Source organism: Urocitellus parryii, chromosome 1 (genome assembly GCF_045843805.1).
Source record: "Urocitellus parryii isolate mUroPar1 chromosome 1, mUroPar1.hap1, whole genome shotgun sequence".
NCBI classification, from domain to species: Eukaryota; Metazoa; Chordata; class Mammalia; order Rodentia; family Sciuridae; genus Urocitellus; species Urocitellus parryii.
In genome coordinates this window covers 225033568-225056161 of record NC_135531.1, presented here as the reverse complement: position 1 = coordinate 225056161, position 22594 = coordinate 225033568, and the positions used below count along the sequence as shown (strand labels likewise).

The window sequence follows — 22594 nt, the reverse complement described above, 5'->3', positions numbered from 1 at the left end:
CCTTGAGCCAAGTGTGAACAGACCTTAGAAAGCAAGAGGAAGGGAAGGGAAATTGCTCCCGGCAGGAATGGCCCTTGGGAAACAGCGTGGACAGGTGGGTTCCTGCTCCTGAAACGGGTTGGAGTTGCTGGCCCAAAGAAATAGCTAAAGCTGCCAGCTCCAGTCCAGGCCAACTAAGCCCTTGTCTCCAAAGTGCCCATATCTCCTCTCGCTGGGATTCTGTGCACCTTGGGAATACTTGACCTTTGTGGCCCTTGCTGCGCTCAAGCGCGGGTCCCATCAGGGTCAATATGGGAGATATCTGTTAGGGACTAGGGGGACCACTCACCAGCCAGATACTATTTACATCTGGGCGAGTGGGCCCGCAGCGCGAATTTCTAGTGCAACAAACGGTCTAGTGTGCTTGTGTGTGCATGCGTGGGGAGTGAGAGGGTCTGAACCCAACCTCTGGGAAAGCCACGGAAGACTGGAGGAGGGGGGAAGGAACAGCCGCAGCAGAACAGGAAAGTCTTGTTTCTGGAGTGATAAAGCCCTGAAGAAGGGCCAGGCCCAGGGTCCACAGCCAAGAAAATGTTTGCAATCAATGCTTCGGTTCGAGGGCAAATCTTTTCATGGAAAGCGGCATGAAAGGGAAATGAACCTAAGGGGCTTGTTTGGGAGCAGGTGTTGGCCTCTGGAGCGTCCTCAGGGACGGCCAACGTGAAATTCACAAGGGGAAAAACGGATTTAAAAAATGCTATCTAACACTTAGATTCGGGTTTTTCTTTCCGAGCGTGCAAAAAAGTTCAGAGACTCAAAAATCAACCATCTACCCTCTCTCCCCGTGATAACTGTCAGACGCAAGGGGCTTAGACACAATAAGTTTAAGAGGTTTTTCATTGGGGCAAATTCTGTACAAGGAAAAGGGAAAACTGCTTCTAGAATCTCTCCTCTCCCAAACGACTGCGTCCGCGTTCCTCTCCAGATGCGTTTCCCGCTTGGAGAAGCTGAGCCCGGGACCCCGACCGGTCTTTCAAAGCCGCAGGGCCCCAGGCACGTTTTCGGATCTGAGTTCCAAATGCTCCTAGTCCCCACCGCCTTTTTCCCAAAATGATATTAGGGGTGAGGCGGGATGCTGCGTGACCTGCTGCTCCTGTTTCTTCTAAAAGTTCTCTAGCTGTATTTCAAAAATTGAGAAAAACGGAGCCGGGCCTCTGCGACCTTCGGGCAGCCTCTCAGGCCTCGTGGGGCAGTTTGGTCAGGATCTTCGCGCCTCGAGACGTGATGAGAACTGTGTGCTCGAACTGGGCGGACCTGAAACACAGAGCAGCGGTCAGGACGCACGCCAAGCGCCCGCGCGGCCACCACGAGCAAAAGTAGCTCGCCAGCGCCTTCAGACCTCTTTTCTTCCCGAACAATTTAAAAGCAACAGGGCAGAAAGCACACACCTTTGATTGTCTCTGGAGACCACAGTCCATGCATCCTCCAGGACTTTAAATTCAGGGGATCCCTCGGTGATGATTGGCTCTGTAAGAGGGAAAATATTTACTCCAGTGACCTCATCAGATTCTTGTCAAACACTGTTTTGGCTGATTATCAAAAAAAAAAAAAAAAAAAAAAAAGAGAGAGAGAGAATAAGGAAACACCCCCCCCCTTAAGTGCTTCACCCACGAGTTCATGTTGTAATCTTGCAAAGGCTGATAATTGATGTTGCTTACATCGTATACTACAAACTGAACAGTAGGAAGAGGAAATGCTACAGCATTAAAAAATGTATTAAGTTGCCTAGTTCATAATTTTTTAGAGAAATAAGGGCATTTTAATCAAGCCTTAATTAGGACCCCGTGGATAATAACCACCCAAACACTAGTCCCTCTTATAAATACCAGTCAGTTTTTTAAAATATTTGAATTTTTAAAACATGCTCAAAATGTTCATTAATCAGCAAATAACAATTTTCTTATTTCACTCTAATTGCTTCTCCATTAAGTCCCACAGTCAGAAATACGAGGTCTTCATGGCCCTAGGTGACTGGGATTTGGTGGTGACACCAATCACAAGATCAGCCAGGAATGGGCCGCCAGAGAGTACACGCCACTTGCTGACAGGGAGCAAGGGACATAATCGCCTGTAGTTACTGGGTGTTAATGAAAAAACAAAACAAAACAAAAAGGCAAACACCACATTATGCTGGTAACAGAATTAGAGGTTGGATGGCTGCCTTCTCCTAAATGTGTTGGTAAGTATTTGATTTAGGAAGATGGGGCTCCAGGATATTATTTAATTTGATTTACTATGCATCTGAATTATTTCATTATGCTGATTGGCTTTATTAGTCCTTCTCAGGGCTAGGCCAGCAATAGTTTCCCAGTTTCCACCCAGGAGTCATGGCTCTCCAAAGAGGAGCCCCGGCATTTACCTATGGTGAAGGCCATGCCCTCCTCCATGGGAAGGTCATTGTCATTCTCTGCAAAACAGAAATGGGGATGGGTGGGTGGGTAGTGAGAATAGGAAATGAGAAAGCAGAAATAAACACAATTAGGGGAGTTGGGTCTGCTTTAAAAACTTGATAATTTTATTTCTTTTAGGGAAAGGAGAGGTGAAAGCTTATAGATTCCTAGGTGGCCCCAGAGGTAAAACACAAAGCTCCTGGGCCTCAATCTTTGCAGTTATCTATGCTCTGGGCAAATTCCCCCTAACCCCCAAGTGTTTGCCAAGACTTGGTGGGGATGGTCTGGTTGTTTTAGACAACTGTAGGGCTCCCTCTCACCCTTCTTATGTTCCCCAGGCCACCTGCTGCTAGATCTCCTGGTCTCACTAGGTCAGGGACTTGACCCTCACCCTTGACCGAAAGAGAAAGAAGTCTTAGTGAAGTACACAAAGGGAGGACAGCATCCTGGTGTGCAGGTTGAAGCAGGCAGAGAGGTACCTCTATCCTCAAATAAATTAATTCTAGGCATCTGCACTGGGTGGAGCACAGGGCTAAAAGGCCCTTCCTGCATTCTCACATGGACCTCTTCTGAGCTGTGTTAGGTGCAGCTCTTTGTCCAAAGGGGTTCTGTCCCTGTGAGTCTCCAGGGACTCTCTAGGGGTAGGTTCCAGGCCTTAGTTCCTCTAGAGACCAATTCTACCCCAAGTACAAGGTCAGGCCTCAGGATCAATTTTTCTTTGGTTCCTGTCCAAATGTGCAGCCACTTTAGGCTCCTCCAAACAGCTGCCTCATACTTTAACCCAAATCCTCCCACCACTTCAGGCCCACTGCCTTCTCACTGTAGGGCGCACACCCAGGCAGTGAAAAATAGGGGATTCTGGGGAAGGAACACAAGGGTGGGTATAATCTAGAAATCACTAAAAGAGTACATGCTGCTAAATACATCAGCTGTCAACGCTGTGTAGGATGTAATGAAGTTTAACCACAACAGTCAGCAGTTAGAAAAAGGGGTAGAAAAAGAAAAACAGAAAACAGTCATATGTGCATGCTGCTGGGACATTGATGCAGTGGTGTTTTGTTTTCAGTAACTTTTTCTAGACAAATGTTTCTTGTGCTTTCCAGTCATGCGCCCTTCATAAGAAGACAAAAAGTAAAATAAACCTTATTTGGGGACTGAAATTGCTAGGCTCTGATCTAGTAACATAGTAATGTGCTGGTTAAAATTAAGTAATTACCTTTACACTTACATACACATGCACGCACGTGAATAATAATTTGATTCAAAGTAAGTTTTCAGGAGCAAAAATACCTTACCCTGATTCCATTCAATAAAGAGCTTCCAAATTAATTTTCTTACCATGATGCCAAATTTCTGGATGTCCATGAAAGTAAGATCCTATTCCATGTCCCACGAAATGTGGACAGACTTGCAAACCATTCTGACGAGTTATGCGGCTTTAAAAGTGACCAAAAGGTATTTAACTAAAGTATATAAGTTTTAAATGAATGCTAAGATAAAAAGAACGTCATTATAAAATATCCTCTGAAAAAGAAAAAAATAAGCTCTATTTAGAGTCTGATCATATATATATATATATATATATATATATATATATATATATATATATTTTTTTTTTTTTTTTCTTTGTAGTGCTAGGGATTGAACCTGAGGCTTTAGGCATGCTAGGCAAACACTCTATCACTGAACTACATCCTCCACTCTTTAAAAATTTTAATTCTGGGCCTTACTAAGTTGCTGAGGCTGCCCATGAGCTTTGAATCCTCCTGCCTCAGTCACTAGATTATCTGGTATTACAGGTGTGCACCACCGCCCCCCAACTTACCATTTTCTTTATTCTGGAATACTTTCAATTTTGCTGATGCTTATAACAATTCCCTTGGATATATGAAGAAAGAAGGTATGTATCTAACACAGTAGTTTGACTCATGTACCTTAGTACAGTGTTCAAGGTCATTTTTAGATAAGAAATGAATATGCATACACACATAGATTGATATACAAAACTAAGATATGTGCATCTAATGCAGATCATAAAAATCTATATAGTTTTTATGGTTTTATGGGTAAACTGCTGTGCAAATTACTACTGATTTGGGAACTAAACAGAGAAGAAAATTACACTCTAGAAATATGACTTGCTACTTCTATCGTTTCCTTTATGCAGACCTATTTCAAGATATTATACATTTTACAAACAGACATGCTCACATAAAAGGCTAATTCTCTTTTGTCAATTTTCTTGAAACACTCTAAAACTTTGTGATCACACTGGAGTTCAACTCAAGACCTACAACATTAATGAAATTCATAAAGAATGTTTTTTCATCATTATGATGCCTAAGTTAGTGTGTGATTCCTAATTCTTAATGCTTCATTATTTTACATGCAAATGTTTTTGTGTTCCACCTATCTCTTATAAATGAAATCTAGCACATAATACAACCCTAAAATCTTTACCCTCAAGTTGGAAAAGTTTTTATTGAAATCAGGTAAATGTTTGCTCTGGGAGAATCAGACTGGTAAGAACATATACATCATGAATGATTTACATTTTCTTTTTTGTTTTGCAGTTTTGGGGGTGGAATGTGCATGCTAGGCAAGGGTTCTACCATTGAGCTACCCCAGCCCTCTTTTCTTTCTCTTTTTATTCCATTAAATTTGATATTGAAGACTAAATTCAGAGGTGCTTTACCACTAAATTATGCCCCCCCCCAGTCCTTTTCTTCCTGCCCCCCCCCCAATTTTTAAATTTTGAGACCTTCTTGCTAAGTTGCCCAGGCTGGCCTTGAACTTGTGATCCTCCTGCCTCAGCCTCTGTAATCACTATAATTTCAGGTATGTGTGACTGTGCCTGGCTATGATTTTCATTTCCATGTGGAAGAAAGGCATGATGTCCCTAACCCTACCAACAGCAATGGATTTAGATTTACAGGACCACTATTGCAGTTCCTAATAAATCCATTTTTTAAAACTATGGAACCAGAGTTTTCAACAAACTCGAGTTTTAGTTTAGCATGAATGCTTTAGCCAGCTCCTTTACAGACATTATATCTGTATGCATTTTAAAGACATTTTTAACCATCCCCAGATTTCTCAGTATTTTCATTTAGACAAGGATGTCACTATAATCAGCATATGGTCAGCTTATCATTGAAATTTAATTATAATTGATAATGTAGAAATGGGTAAGCAATGCATGTGTCAAGGAGAGGAATAAGTCAACATTTTAATCTCATAAGTTGTACTTTGTACTTGTTATTTCTGTGGGTCTTTGTACTGTGGGCAGGAGTTATAACATCTTTTCCAAGGTGTTTCTATTTGTTCCACACAATTTCTGAATAGAAACTGAGGATGGAAAGTGGAAAGAGGGTAGAAGACAGATGATTAAATAAGACATTATAATCTAGATTGAGTTAAAAAAAATAAGAATGGGTGCTACCTAAATCTCTAAATTATGTTAGTTCAGTCAACAAATCTCAGTGATTCAAAGATCATTCAATATAAACTATTCTATTTCCTTGTCTTAAAAAAAAAAAAAAAGAAAGAAAAAAAGAAAGAAAGCTACCCCCGCCCCCAGAGTCCAGGTGATTGGCAGGCATCACAGCTACATCCTAAATGTGTGTTACAATGGCAATCTTCATTTTAATTTCCGATGAGAGGAAGAAAGCCCACTCTGTAAAAAACCCTCAGGGTCCCTCCCCCCATCATACCTCTCATTCCTCTTCATAAAAGAAGCTGTGCAATTACTAGGTGGATAAAGATATCTGAGTGCATTCTCCTACAACAATTTGCTCCCTGGGTCCCAGTGGAACTTCTGGTTTCAGGAGTATCATAGAGTCTACGTGTCACAGATGCAAAGGTTAGAGGATTTCACAGCCGGGTGAAGAGAGGAAAAGAACAGGACACATTTCTCTCAATTCCTTGGTTGAACCCACCTCAAAGCTTGATCCCAGGAGCTGAAAACATACTTCTGTCTGCTTTTCAGGGTATTCTCCTTTTGGACTGGTAGTTTTTTAACATACACTTACAGGGACAAAATCTCATTAATGTTCCTAATTACTATTTAAAAATATTCCCCTTCTACTATTTTGGGATATATGGTGAGCACAAGATTAGTTATCTGACTGTAGGGTTTAAATCTGATTTCACAGAGACAACACAAGTGACTCCGATCCTCTAACATAAAAGCAAGGGCTGGTCACCTTAACTGTGGCACAGGAAGGTACAGTCTGCAGTTACCTCTTGACTGTTATGTTGGGGAAAATAAAAATAGTGGATCAGGCAGGAATGTCCAAGAAGTGCTGCAGTTGCTCCTCAACACCTACCCCAGTGGGGCCACGACCTGTTTCTGAGCATAGGGTTTTCTTTTTCCGAACATTTCACCCATGAAATCTTCCTTCTCCTTGTTTAAATCTACTGATAAGAACTCTCCTATATTAACTCTTCTGTTCTGATTTCCTCTAACTAAATATCCTTTATGATAGTATTACACCTACGCACAAGCCCAGTACATTTATGATTTGAAGGTTTTCTTATGGAATACTAGGGGAGAGAGTAAAGGAAGAAGGTGGGTAAAGGCAGTTGATGAACTCACTCTTCAATTATACTGTGTTATTACAGTTCATGTTTCGGCTACAGTTTATAGTTGAAAGAGAGAAATTTCTTTTAAGGAATTTCATCTTGTGACCATTTTATTCAGTTAAATTCCTTTTCATGAGTAGTTGGACTCAATTGTAGCATTGTCTAGATAAGTAAAATTTCTTAATGCATTTCAACTACTTTGTATGAGTAAAAATACATTCCCCAAGAGGGCAGAGGAGTACTATGTTTAAGTACATGCTCTGACAAAGAAATAAAAATGCACGTGGAAATAGTTTTATTACCATTTTTACATGAATCCTATAAGCAACAGTAATCTCCAAAGGGTCACACATCTCTAATAAAGGATCACAAATGGCACCTGATTTGTTCAGTTAGGTAATTTTACTTTAATCTTTCTAGATTTTAATCTAAATAGTAGTCTTTGAATGAAGGAATGTACAAATTCAGGGATCCCCTATAATGACAGGAATGTTTAAGTATAATTAGTAATATTTTTGAAAGCCAACAACTGTTTTCCAAAAGAGTGGTACATTTTTTTGTTTCAAACTGGATCACAAATTACTGTGTTTTTCTTACAATAGTGCTGAACTTTTATTTGAGGTTTTCTGTTTCTGAAAAGCAGACATGATGGATTGAAATAAAAGATAATTTATTGCAATGCTTACTTTCATGTGTAGAGAGAAGCAGTGTAATTGTAATTTACAGTAGCTGTCAAGAAAAATCCATCACAGATGACATTAAAATGACTTATTTTGCCTGAGCCACTTATTGTTTGTGCATAATCTAATAGAAAGAGATTATTTTTTAAAAATCTGCTTTATATTGTTCTAGATTAATATCAAAACATATACTTATGAATTAAACATTAAAAGCCATTTATTGATACTTTCATCATGACATTTACAACTATAAACCTGAATTATTTTTGGTTGACCTATCATATATTTGTGATGCATGAATCTATACATTTATAATATTCTCACATAGATAATATAATCTAGAGACAGTTAACAAAAATACAGATCTAGGAATGTTTTAAAGCACATGGAGGTACAACGAGTATAACAACACTGTGGCCTAAAGATCACTAGGCATCCCTCGCAAAGCAAAAGGGCACACAGAGAGTCTTTTTGTGAAATCATTTTGACTGATACTTCTTCACAGACATCATCCCATCCTCTAAGTCTCAGAGGAAAATTCAAAAATATTCCTTAGAGATTTGGAGGTTTGGAGTAACAAAATACTGACAAGCTGCTTGAATGTTCTTTTCAGAGGGTAGCAGTGAAGGGAGGCTATGCAAAGATGGTGAATATCTTACAATAAACGAGACCAAGTTGAAAGATGTTTGTAAACCTTTGGTTTGTAAAGATTTCAAGTACTTTTGGCTCAAAGGTGGATATCATTTGTTTACTTACTCTTAAGATTTTGTCTGAATAAAAAAAAAGGCAAAATAATAGATGTTCAGAAACACTGCTTTAACACATCAGAACAAACATTTGTTACAATTGGGGTCAGTTTCCTCACCAACCGCAGACATAAACCATCTAAATAATGAAATGCATTAGGGTAAAAGTAAGAAGTTCATTGTCTGTTTTTTTTTCCCCCCACATAGTTTTGTATGTGCAGTTGTTGAGACTGATCTGGTTTTCAAAGGAGCTTGTACATGCAAATTCATACTCTGCAAAAACTGACCTTTGCATCCAGATAGCTAAAATCCAATGTCACTTTCAATTCTACTCTTCTTCTTGTTTCTTCTTCTTCTTTTTTTTAATGTAGCTAGAATTAATGTAGTGAATATGTAATGAAATGCATTATCCTGCATGGAGATTTATCAGATTTTCCGACTGAATGCTGTGCTTTGCTAGTACTAGCTGGAGTTCACCTGCATGTTGGTGTGGCGTGTGGCTCTTTTTTGTAAAGAGTTAAGTCGTACACAAAAAAAGGGAACAAAGGTCAGCACCCAGCCACCACTTGAATGTGAGATTTTTCTTTTTATTCCCCTTGATGTATACTAGGCTCTGTGTTATTAGTCTTAATGATGGAAAATTGTAGTGTTGATACAAATCTTTTTTTCAAAGTAGTAGGCGGGAGCTCCATTTGTTAGTAAGTTTTTTTTGTGACTAAAAGCCACGGACAGTACATTTATGTAGCAGTAAAAGGCCTAGATGCTCTTTCCATAGCAGAGCTAATTATTCCTACTGTGACCTTACTGATCTAGCCTGTTCCTAGTACATCTCATCTGCACGCCTGTTCCTCTGTGTAGATGGTGTCAGAGAATATGAAAAACCCTATAATGAAACCATTTTCATGATGGAGAAAGGCTACTGGAGTTGCACTTGCTACAAAGAGGCTCAATTATATGAGTAATTGTGATAATTTTCTACATTCATAGCCTTCAGTGGGGAAAAAAGAATGAGAGCCACAAAGGAAAATTACTTTAACAAGAAAGTACAGAGAGTAAAAATGGAAGAAGAGACAAAAAGGGGAAAAAATAACCAGAAAAAAAGTTTAAAAAATAGATCTGGAGGGAGGAATAGCGAGACAGGGAGAACAACAGAAATGCTCAAAAGCCCATGTGCAGCTGTGTTGCACAATTAAATTGAATTTTTTTTTCTGCAGTTGATGAATGTGACTACTGCAAATGTGCCTCTGTAGTTAGCTATCATTTGTTGTTCCGTGACAGGAAAAGGATAATTACCTCTCAGAGAGAATCAAAGGCTGACATGCCCTTTAGACACAGCCATGAATGCAGAGCTCGATAGAATGCTTGAATAAGAATCTAGTGTTCTCTGCCCCCTTCTACTGAAGAATAAATTTTGTTAAAATGCAAGAGCACCACCAGTAAATTTGTTGAACCCTAGGTGTTCAAAAATATGAGGTGCATCTATCGACTCATCCCATTTGCAAAAATAAAACTGCATTTTGAATTCATTTCTATTATATTCATGGACAGTAAGATAGTGAGATATGCATTAAATTTCTTTTCCCAGTAGGGGTCTGATTCAACATTTCCTATGAAAGAACAGAGAGACACTATCCTTTTTTCCCAGGCTAGTTAGCCTATAATTTAAAACTGTCAAAAACACAATTTTGTTCAAAGTCTTCAATAAAAGCTTCTCAGATATAACCCAAAGAGATTTTACTAAAGTTTGATTCAGACACTGTTACAATATTTTTAAAGCCATAAATGCATTTAACTGATATTTTACTGCCTTTTTTCTTAAAGTATTTGAAGGCGTATGAAGAAAAAAGGCAGCATCTTTTCAAGGTGACTAAGCCTTCCATCTTTAGACAAATGGGAAGTATTCAATGGTTCATATTAATGAGAACAGTACTTTAAAGGGTACTGATGTGATCTTCTTTAACAAAATGCGTTACTTTTAAATGAAAACACATATTCTGCATGTCTACTTCAAAAGAGCTAGGAGAAAAAAGACCCGAAAGTAGGTAACAGATTACAAAGAAAAGTCTTGAATTTAGAAAATACACATACACTCGGAAAGCAAGCATAGAACACTGTGTGGGAAATAAACAATGGTTTATAGGAAAAGTGAACCAGGCAGAAAAAGGACAGGAGATCACCCTTTTGGGTTACTTGCTAATCTACTGATTTGCTAATCAAAAGATAAAGCTTGCTTGAGCCAACAGCTTTTATCTTTATATCATAGGAATATGTTTCACTTCACTCCTTTATAACATTTAGCTTTTCTCCTTTCTCCTTATCCAAGAGTTGGAATGCTCATCCCCTTCCTAAGCACTTTTTCCCATATTTGGTGTGATTTTGAGTACAGCAACATTATAGACCAATATGTCAAGCTAAAACATAAGATGCCATATAAAAATATTGTTGGCTATTCCAGTAAGTTTCTTTGCTGACCCTGGTATAATTCCCTTTTAAAAAGTCTTTTATTTTTATTTTTTTCAACTCAGGGAGAATATTGTAACCTGGCAGTTCACATAGTGATATCAGACTGAAATGATGGTTCTGAATCATAAAACATGTCATCAACTTTATACCCAGCCACCAATAACCTTTGTACCATTTGCCAACCCTCCCTTTACTTGTCAGTGTAAGGCTTACCTGATTGTATTTCCAATTACAGAGAAGGGGGCCCCCGCTCTGCAAGCTGCAATTGCTTCATCTCTACATCTCCTGGCAACCTCCACTAACTTTTTACCACATTCATCCACCTTGCCCACCAAAAATGTTTCAGAGGTGTCTCCATGGAAGCCATTGTAATAGACCTAAACGCAGGCAGAAATTTTAAAATATGTTCTTGTTTAAAAATCTACTCTCCTAAAGTACACATATTATTCATTTATGTATTTAGTAAACTCAGGTGTTTTACACTCTCAGAATTATACTTATTTGCCTATAAAAAATAAAACAGATACACTGAAACCTTACAGAAAGTAAAAAGATGAAGCCATGTAATGATATGACAAAGTCTAAAAAACATATAAATGGCTAATACATCTATTTCAGCACTATGATTAGAAACACTAGTATAACATTTTGATTCCTCATTTTAATTTTGAGAACACAAATGTACTTTATTTGGTCACTGTGTACAAAAATTAGTGGTCAAATAAAATACACTGACCTACAATTACCAGGATAGATTTAGAAAACTAAGAAGTATTTAACATAGTAAAAACTTTCCTTAATATCATGAAGATTTATATGATCTTTATTTACCAGTTCTAGACTTGGAAGTGATATATAATGACAAGAAGAAATAAGATAAGACATATTATAATGGATGCTAGGAGAATTTAGTTCTAAGAATTGAAATGGCTCAATATGAGGATGAAATATGTTATAGAAAAAAAAAATCCCATGTCCAAAGTGAAGTCTTAGTCAAATGTTCCAGATAGCAGAATGTCACTGAAAACACTCTACATGGATTTTTAAAAAATCAGAACAAAACAGAACAGGCTTATGAGAAAAATTACAGAAAATATAATTTTATCAGTCTTCAATGATTCAGAAACCCTACAAGATCTTTAAGTCACCAGATTTATTATTAAAAAAAAAAATCAATGATTACCAAACACTATAATAAATACAGAAGGCAGAGGAGACTGGTTGAATATTGATCCTTGGAGGTAGCATGGGATTTACTATTTTGCATAAATTTGTACTCTTTTTCATAGTTCTTTTTCTCATAAAGTTGAATGCAGAAACTGCTATTAAAGAGATATTTATCTGAATGTTCTGTTTTAATTCTGAATTTATGTTGTAAATCTGTATACTATTCTGCATCTTTAAAAATGTTCTCCTATATTCTGTGAGGGAGGCAAGAAAGGACTTCATGAAGATCTCCACTTTACAAGTCGGGACAGACACACAGACAAGTTGCCTTCTAATCAAGTTTTTTTCACAACTGTACCAAATTATCTTAATTACTTTGTAAAAGAATAGTGTTAAATATGTTCATTCCCATTTATTGTCCTTTATAATCTATATACACGAATATAAAATTTGCTAATGAGTAATTTTTCAAGAACATCTGTAACTGTAAATGTTTATGTAACTGTTCTTAGGTAAAAATGTATTATTCAGAAATTCTATTTGTTTTTCATATATTTACTAGTTTTCAAAATGACTACTTGAAGGATTCAAGTATAATACTTGAATGCTTTTGAGAGTTGGTAGCAACATATATAACCAGTGTTTATATCCAAAAACTATTCTTGTTTTATACTTCATTTATTTAAGAAATATTATTGAGCAACTACTATAAGTACCACATTGTCTTTTAAAAAAAATTCAACTTTTAATAGAAAAAGAAACCTATTTTCTTGTGATGCATACTAGAAGTAAACTATAAAATATAATGAGTATTTTCTGATAAAATTATAGAATCTGGTAATGGAGTCCTTGACTTAACAAAATATTTCATCAGAGGGCTGGGGTTATGGCCCAGTGATAGAGCACTTGCCTAGCACCTGCACGGCCCTGGGGTCAGTCCTTAGTACCACATAAAAATAAATAAATAAAATAGAGAAATTATGTCCAACTAATATTTTAATAAATATTAAAAAAATTCATTAAACATATAATTTGTTAAAATACTAATGTAGGGCTAGGGATGTAGCTTGGTAGCAGAGCTCTTGCCTAGCAAGCATAAGGCCCTGGGTTCAATACCCAATACTGAAGAAAATAAAAAAGATACTAACCTATATGTTTCCTAGGTTCCTTCACATTTCTAGACACTTGAAATTTCACTTTGCTTTATGAGTTTTGTTAACTATTGAAATAATTTAAAATTTAAAAACAAAATTACTTATTAAAAGAATCTAGAAAAGTAATAAAATATTCTCTTTGGACACATTTGAAACAGTATGGAAGAATATGCTGATTTCATTCAAGCAGCAATAGTTCATTAGAGGGTGATCAGGTGAGATAATAACACTTTATAAAATACCTCCTACATGATTCTGAGTTGGAAAGATACCAACAGAGTATGTGGAGCAAATGTTCAAGTATTCTAAGTAAAACAAAATAACATAGGAAATAGTATTGGCAATGAAATAATCCTTGGCTATATATCCTTATACCAGCTGATATGAAGAAAAAAGGCTGAATTAACTTAACTAAAAATATGACTGAATTCAAATACTGGATGCCCATTTCTATCTCTTTCCAACTTCCACTTAAGTTTCATGGTCTGGATAAAAAAACAACTATTACTAAAAATATTTTCTCATTAATAGAAACTATTCATTGAATGTTGTCCATGTCAGTTGGTTCTAATCAGATATTTAAATTGTATTTATTTATTTAAAATGTATTTATCAATCATGTACAGATTTTATGATCTACATAATCCAAAGGTATCATTACAACAATTTTTAATAAAATGAGCACAAATAATTCAAGTCTGAGAATGGTAAAAGGCTAAGAAAATTAGAAAAGGTTAAAGCTTGTACAATTTGAAGTCCCTATGTTGAGTTTAATGAGTACTTGTAGACTATTTTCATAAACTCACAAATCATAAATAAAAATCTAAAACAAAATAAAATCTGTTATTAAAAATTAACTTTTTTTTTTTAAAGGCCATTAACCATTTGGTGAAAACTTAAAAAAGTTCAGAGAGAAAACCACTGTATGCTTTGAGCTCAAGACTCTTTATACCAGAAATGGAACACAATGTTACCTTCAGGGATTTTAATAAATCTAGGGAACACTGCTAGCAAAAGAGTTGCTGTCCAAATAGACTGACACACAGGCCAATGTAGCCCCTAATGACAGAGTAAGATAATGACAGGCCCCACTCAAAATCAGCAGGAAGAGGAAGATCAATCTTGGCAGAGTGAAGGAAAAATGCTGGCTTTCTTCGTGTTAGCTCATCTCATACATATCTAGCTTCAGCAGCTGCCCAGTGCTGTGGTGCTCTGCATTAACTACACAGTGGATCAATAACAATTACACCTTCTCAAAAACATGACACATAGCAGGATTGGGTTGACATTTCACTTAGGCCAACATTGATCTCAGTGCATCTGATTCCAGCCCTAAATTCAAGTCAGGCCTGGGTTTACTTGGAATAAACACAGAGTTAAAGACAAAAAAGGAAACCAGCTGCTTGCGTCTGGGGCTAGAAGTAAACAGCACTTCCACCAGTGCAGTTCACATTTTCAATCCACTCTTCTTCCTGTTGCTACTAGCAATTCTGAAGTTGATCAAAGACTATTTTTTGTATGATTTACTCACCGTGACATCAATGTTGATAATATCTCCATCCTGAAGAGGTCGACTGAAACATAAACAGAAGGAAAAAATGGTGATAGATCTCAATAAAAGGAATAAAAAGTAAATACCTAATGACTACTATCACAAACTCAGTGAATTGCAATGATAATTTGGAGTGAAAGAGACATAAATGGAATAACTACATCTGATCTATGTCTTATGTTAGTCACATCAAATTTTATAAAAAATAGATAAAACAAACATATTGCCATTGTTTAAAAAACCACCTATCCTTTAAAAAGATGTACTTATTAGTTATCTCAATGTTATAAAGAACCAAAACAGTAGTTGATAACAAAAAACTTGCCTACATTGGACTTTCACCATATATATGGTAAAAATTGGGGAAAATAAAAGAAATAGTTACTGTACAACTACTGTATATCACATACTGTTTTAACAAATATTAAATGATGGTGTTATATCCACTTTGTAGTGAAATACTTCAAAATTTCTGTTTTATCATAATCAACTTCTGAAGTTTACAGGTGGATTTCAATTGAGCCATAGTATTTTCCAACATACATTATAGATCTTATTTTCATGTTTTAGTTTCCAAAGGAACAATATGTTATCAAATAACAAATACCTGTCAGGAATACCATGACAGAGTACGTTGTTTACAGAGGTACAAACAGATTTTGGAAAGCCTCCATAGCCTAGAGGTGAGGGATAGGCGTCATGACTGATGATTTCCTGATGAACAAGAGCATCTATCTCTTCAGTTGTCATGTCAACCTATAATATTAAATACAAAAATTATGCAGTGACAGTTGAAGACATTTCCTGTATTTACCAACTATTCCCATAATAACAGCACTTCCATGTGAGATTGTATAGACTTACTATAAAAAACGTGTTATATAATATTTTAATTAATTATGACTAGTGTTACCATCTTCAATTATGCTTTTTTTGATGATTTTGGAGGGGCAGGGGTAAATGATAGTATTATGGACTCTTAAGAAATAGAAAATTTAAACGCCAGGATCCTCTAAATCATTGTGAGTCATTAAATGACATTAGTCCTTTTTAGCCTGAAGATTTCCACAATATGTCTTTCAGCAATCCTTTTCTCTTTCTCAATAGTTAGTACCATGGCTAATGGAAACTTGAATAAATGCTCCAAAGGATTTTTGGTTTAGACAACAGGTCTGAAAAAGTAGGTCAACCCACACTTTAGTTCAGTGACCCATTACATGGGTTTTATAGCAATGGGATGGAGATTAGGGGTCATCATTTAGAAACGCAGTCTGATACATTTTGTAGAGATTTGGTTGTCACTAATCCTGACTTCTTTTATGCCTAAGTACGTAAATGTGTTTAAAACAAATTTCCCCCTTATTAGAAGGTAACCAATTGCTCCCAAACAGAAAAAACTGAAACTGAAGTTTTTGTTTTATTTTGTTTTGTGGTGTTGGGTCTCACTTGAACCAAGGGCCTCATGTATGCTAAGCAAGCACTCTACCACTGAGCTAGACTCAGCTCCTGAAATTGAGTTTAATGAGCACTTGTAGACTATTTTCATAAACTCACAAATCATAAATAAAAATCTAAAACAAAATAAAATCTGTTATTAAAAATTAACTATTTCTCCAATAATTTTCTGTTATTTTATACTCACATTATGCTTAGTTATGTTGCTCTAACAAGTTTATTATACAGATGACACAGTAAGTGATTTCATCTTTGAGTCTTCCTAAATTCTGCCCTCCTTTTGGAAACGACAGGCTTTACTTTCTTTCATTATCTCTATGGAGCAGGGTGTTTCAAATTATTATAAAAGAACTAAATCTTGTAGGATTTTTGTATACAATTATATGGCCATTATATCCATAGCTTTGTGTATCTGGTCTGATCTTTCATTGCAGAGCTAATGCAAGAAAATAGGAGGCAAACTACAAGGTAGAATAATTCTTCAAGCATACAAAAATAATGAAGGAAACAAAAGCAGAAATTGTAGGCAGGAGTAAGAGGCAAAAGTCAAAGCCATCTGCCACTGATCAACTTGGATAGGCTGATTTAGCCCAAGGTATTTCTAGAATTCTGCTAGTAAAAATTCAATTTGGATTTTAAAATTACCTCTTCAATAAATACATAAAATAATAAGGTCCCTTTCTCCCATCCCAAGGCTTTACTAATTTTTTTTTAAATTTTAATATTTATTTTTTAGTTTTCGGCGGACACAACATCTTTGTTGGTATGTGGTGCTGAGGATTGAACCCGGGCCGCACGCATGCCAGGCGAGCGCGCTACCGCTTGAGCCACATCCCCAGCCCTTTACTAAATTTTTTGAAAGTGAATTAGATGTGTACAAAACAAAAATTAAGGTGAAAGAGAAAAAAAAAAAAAGAGTGAAAGAGAAGTTGCCCCTTATGGAAGTCACTCTGAGGCTTGGTAAGACACCACCTTTAAACTCTTCCCAGCCAGGAGGAGGACATGACGGGCAAGCTGACAAGCCTGATGAAGCCCTTGAATCTGATCTTCATTCTTAACTTCTATGCTGTCTCCCCAGTCGGGTACAATGCCTGTCGTCACATAGTCTGGCTTCTTTATGTGCTTGAGGAAAAAGGATTGAAAACGAAGATCAGAACCCAGCGCACCACAATGGGATCATTTTTTCGGACACAGCCTCCTGCTTCATGGAGCTCTGCCCTTCCTGCCGGAGCACCGACCTTCGAAGCCAGCACAACAGACCCTCCAGGCTGCCCCCAGTTCCTTCCCCTGCCCTTTTGAACTTAACATTGCCCGTTAGTGCTGCCACTGGATGGTCTGTTAACCTCACCATGCTTTGAGTCAAACTCGACTGAAGTAGACTTCTGGTCAAAACAAACAGTAGTTTTCTTTTCTTCCTCCTCCCAACCCTGTTGGAAGCATATCACCATTGATGAAAAATAGCACCAAGCTTCCAAGTTGCCAAATGGTTAATTAAAATTAAAAGGCACTTTCATCTTCTTAACACAAAGATCAAATTTATGCAAGGGAAGCTCCCAACACCCTCTCTCAATGAATATTTGTAAAAAGGCTGACTGTCAAGTCCATGGAAGCCTATTACACATATACTTTTCTTACACTTGGCAACCCTACTCAGAGTTTAGAGAATAAAACAAAACAGCTTCCTTTTCTTTTTTGCCTGAGTACATAAAAAATTACCTAGAACATTTTCATCATTTGTCAAGGACAAAAGGCACCCCCCCAAATTTAAAAAAATTCAACCCTGATCACTCTTGTAGACACCATCCTCCACCACTTACCTAAACCCATTGGCATATTCAGGAAATAATACTATCCTCCACAGAACTTCTTTTAGTCCAGAGGTTTTGTACAGCCCTTTTGTAAGTTATTTATAGCAATTGTACATAAGCATTGTTTAACAGAACCCAGTAAGATGCCACAGCAGTTTGGGACAGGAGGGTGAGGGAGATAACACAACTCTGGAAAGGCTGACATCATACAACTCTGGAAAGGCTGCGATTAAGGCTCTTCTCTTTGTGAAGAGTGCCATGCTGGGTTTTAGGATCTTCTCTTATTCTCCAGTCAGAGGGGCTTTTCTGATTCAAGCAACAGCACTGCCTGGGCTGCCACAGCTGAGCCCTGAAGAAGCATCTACTCTATTCCAGCCATCCCACTAATGCCCACAGCTCACCAGGTTTCCCCCCAAACAGCCTGTGATCTTGTCTGTATTCTGGCTCTATAACCTGGCAGAGAGGATATTGGGTTGTTCTTGAAATTGATTGATATGTCTAAAAGAATCCTTTTACCAATCTGGCAATTTCTTTTTCTTTTTCCTAAGGAAAAGTAATGTCAATTTTGTGACTAATACCAAATACTGGCTCTCACTATGATGGCCAGGCCTCAGCCAAGCCAGGAATATACTCTGGGCTCTGGTGGTCTTTCTTTTCTCATGAGCTCCTGCAACAAAATGGGCCATTCACCTTCAGGAGGTAAAACATTCTTAATATGGGTTCGCTGTTAAACATTTTTAAAAACTGCAAAAGGAAGAAAGCAGTGGTTTTGTGACAAATTCATATTTCTTTTAGCTACTCTTACTAAATGACCCACACAGCTCCTTTATATTTCATTTTGAAAAATGGTCAGATTATCTTTCCACAGAATTGCAATCTCTGAAAAAAAAAGTCAACAATGCTCTCAAACAAGATATTTTATTTAATCTACTCTAAAGGACAATTCAAAGATAGCAGCACTAATGAAATGGAAAGTATAAGAGCAAGCTTTTAAAAAAAATCCAGTGTGTTAGTTTCATGTAATTTCTCTTGAATCATCCCAATTTTATAGTTATTTTCTGTCCTAAAAGTTTGGAAACCACATATGTATAGTTTTTATCTTCGTGTTAGAAATTTAATATAGAAAATTTCAGGATAGAAATTTAAATTCTAAACAAGCTAAGCAGTTCTACACTCAGAGCTTTCTTTTTAAAAATTAATGTTCTAGAACTACAGGATGTTAAAACTTCTCACATCATAATTTTAAGTCACGAACCAAGTTTTAAATTATGACTTAAATGGCCTGGAAATCAAAGGTGCAAAAAACATTTGATCACTTCTGCAGTCAATCTTTATCTTGGCTGGAAAAAGCAGCAGATAATAGGCAATACCGTACCTTAGGAACTGGATGCGCTGGAGAAACTGCAGCCGGCACAACTATACTGTGTGAAATATCTCTTTGTCTTCGAAAAAAGAAATTTCTTCTTTGTTGACTGCTTGACTGCTTGTGTAAGTAGATACGATTGAGTGGTGAAGAGAAAATTCTATGACAACCTATAAACAGAAATGTATTTTAAGTAAAAACAAAAAAAGAAAGAAAGAAAAAGAAAAAAGAAACAAAACTAACAGTGCTTGCACTTGAAGGTGTTGTGTTGTTGCCTACTAAATCATTATTCTAATCCTTTATTGAGTCAAAAAGGAAAAGCCCCAAACAGAAAGGAAAGCAATTGTATTCCAAGTTCTAGTACAAGAGTAGCACAGCATATTTATTAGCTAATACTATGTTTACATAAATGCCTGACAATGGAAAACTCTACTGTAATGGGAAACAAACATATAGAAACATGTGCTAAACACCAAGTCTGTAAAAAGAACAACTTCTACTGTGGTACCTTGTGTGACAATGTCCAGGATAACCCTAGAATTCAGGGCACTATTTTGATGGCTTTATATTCTTTAAAGCCATTTTCATTTCAAGAATCAGAGACAAATTGCCAGCTGCACTTTTGCCCTCCATAGGATTACAGTGTGTTAAGTTCATGTGCATCAAGGCATTATACTGAAATTCATTGTGATGAATGCTCAAATCAGAAAAAGACCAAATAGCAAAAATGTAGGTATAACCCTGAAAGCAAATGGACAGAGGGCCCTAAAGTAGTCACAACAGGAATTTAGAAATAGCTATCAAAATTTTAAATGCACATATCTTTTGACTCAGCAATTCATCTCCCCAGACTTTATCCTGTGGATGTTACGCAATGATGGATGTGTGAAGATGTACCATCACTGAAACACTGTTTTGAGTGAAAAAAAAAAAGGGGGGGGGAACTACCTAAATGTTTCTAAATGGGAAACATCAATGGGGACTTGGTTAAATATTATAGCACATTTACACAATTGAAAACTCTGAGATTGTTAAAAAGAATAAGCTAAGTCATCTCTAAGTATCGACAAGGAAAGAGGTAATAATACATTGTTAGGATAAAAAGTAAATGCTGAAAAGTCCATAAGAAGCCCACACAAATTTGGGAAAGTAGGGACAGTGCTGGGAATCAAACCCAGGGCTTTGATCATGCTAGGCAAATGCTCCACATCTGAGCTATGTCCCACATCCCCTATAAGAAGCTCATGAATGTAAAAAGCTGTACACTTATTTATATAAGCTTGTACATGCCTATAAAATTTCTGGAAATGAATATTTATCAATAGTGGTTATCTGTGGAGCATGTGATTAAGGCTAGAGGTGGGAACACATTTTGATTCATTTTATTTTCTTCTATACTATTATATATTTGAAACCATCCACTTGCATCACAATTAGTTAAAACATTTTTAGTTTAAAAAAGCTCCAACAAATCACAACTACATGGCAGGATTTGGCAAACACAGCCTATGGGCCAAACTCTGGCCTACTTGCCCCTCTTTTTATACAGCCAAAGACTTAAAAAAATAAATAAAAATTTTTAAAAATTACATTTATAAGTAGTTGAAGGAAATCAAAAGAGAAATACTTTGTAACACAAGAAATTACATAAAATTTCAGTTCCTATAGCTACCCTTATTCACTTATAATTGTTTATGGCTGATTCTGAGCTACAGTGACAGTAGTTGTGACAAAGATATATGGCCAACAAACATAAAATATTTACCATAAGGCCATTTATAGAAGTTTGCTGAGTCCTGCTCTAGAGCACTGGTTCTCACAATGAGGTTCTCAGATGAGCACTATCAGCAACACATGGGGAAAAAAATGCAAATTCCAGGCCTTCTCCTCCATCTACTGATTCAGAAGCTCTGAGGGTGAGGACAACAATCTGTACTTTAACAAACTCTTGGGGTGATCTGCCTGTACCTCTGTGCTTGAGAACTACTGGCCTAGAGTAACATTTCAGCTGTGAAACTTAATGGAAACACTAACTGCAGGTGAGTATTGGCCCCCAAACTCAGGATCTCTCATTGACAAGGGAAAAGGCACTGATGCAAACAAACTCCAGTGGTCAGTAAGTCAGGATCAAAAATTTCATTCAATTATGTTTTTCTGTAAAGTTGAAAGTAATACTGCTGAATCAAACTGAATCAAACTTACAGGGGTATTTTGGGTACTTTTTTTTTGTTTTTTGCAGTGCTGGGGACTGAACCCAGAGCCTGGCATATGGTCAGCACATGGTTTACTGGTGAGCACATGGTCTATCACTGAGCCACATTATCAGTCCCCTTGGGTTTGGGGTACCTATTTTAAACAATTCCAAAACAAGATACAAGGTCAGAAATATCATATCTTTAAGTTGTTATTGAGGCAAGGTCTCTATATGTTGTTGCCCAGGCTGGTCTTGTACTCATGGGCACAAGCTGTCCATCTTCCTCAGCCTCCCAAGTAGCTGGGACTATGGGCAAGCACCACCGCATTTGACTTAAAAAAAAAAAAAAGAGTTACTTGACAGTAGTGGGTACCTTATTTCCTAAACTATGTTTCCCTAATGACCCCAGGATTGTCAACTGACATGTGAGTGGTGGGAAGTGTCTTAGGAAAAGAAAACAGTGGAAAAGTAGAAGTCTAGACTTTTGACTTTGCTCCTCTTTTTAGCTCTATGGTCCTGAAAAAATGTTTTCTTTTAGATCTCAGGTAATAATTAGTTGGAATAAGGAATATGAAAATTCCTTGTATTCTGCAGATACCCAGTAAAGATACCCTTCAAGAATGTTTAAAATGTAAAATGGAAAAGAAAACATGGGCTCCACTATAGCTTGTAATACTGAATGTCAATTAACTGTATAAGGCACTTTACATCTTAGCTTATTAATCTTCACAAGAACCTACAGATTGTGTTTATTACTCCAGTTGAAGATACAAAGATACACAGTAAGTGCTAAGGTTGAGGGAAAGCAGGTCAAGTTGCCTCCACGAAGTATATTACTTCTCTCACAGGCTCAAGAAAAAAAAATGAGCAGGTTGCAATGGTGCATGCCTGTAATCCTAGTGACTCAGGAGGCTGAGGTAGTGGAATCGCAAGTTCAAGGCCAGTCTCAGCAACTTAGCAAGGCCCTAAGCAACTTAGCAAGACCCTGTTTCCCTGTTT

The 22594-nt window shown here is 36.9% G+C and overlaps 1 protein-coding gene across 3 annotated transcripts in view; it reads right to left on the bottom strand.

Annotated features, from left to right (window-relative positions):
• Nucleotides 1–878: 878 nt before the first annotated feature.
• The window catches only part of Metap1d (methionyl aminopeptidase type 1D, mitochondrial), an 81553-nt gene continuing 59837 nt past the window's right edge, over nt 879–22594 (bottom strand). Inside the window, exons 2-10 of one of the 3 annotated variants that reach the window (XM_026389592.2) lie at nt 19414–19571; nt 17203–17352; nt 15383–15531; nt 14755–14797; nt 11116–11279; nt 3768–3865; nt 2399–2446; nt 1428–1506; nt 879–1293 (exon numbers count right to left, since the gene is read on the bottom strand). In XM_026389592.2, coding sequence (XP_026245377.2) covers nt 1215–1293; nt 1428–1506; nt 2399–2446; nt 3768–3865; nt 11116–11279; nt 14755–14797; nt 15383–15531; nt 17203–17352; nt 19414–19571 — 968 coding nt within the window. In that variant the 3' untranslated portion in view covers nt 879–1214. Of the gene's footprint in view, nt 1294–1427; nt 1507–2398; nt 2447–3767; nt 3866–7957; nt 8811–11115; nt 11280–14754; nt 14798–15382; nt 15532–17202; nt 17353–19413; nt 19572–22594 lie in introns of those variants that run through there. The other 2 variants (XM_026389593.1, XM_077798799.1) reach the window with 2 other exon arrangements.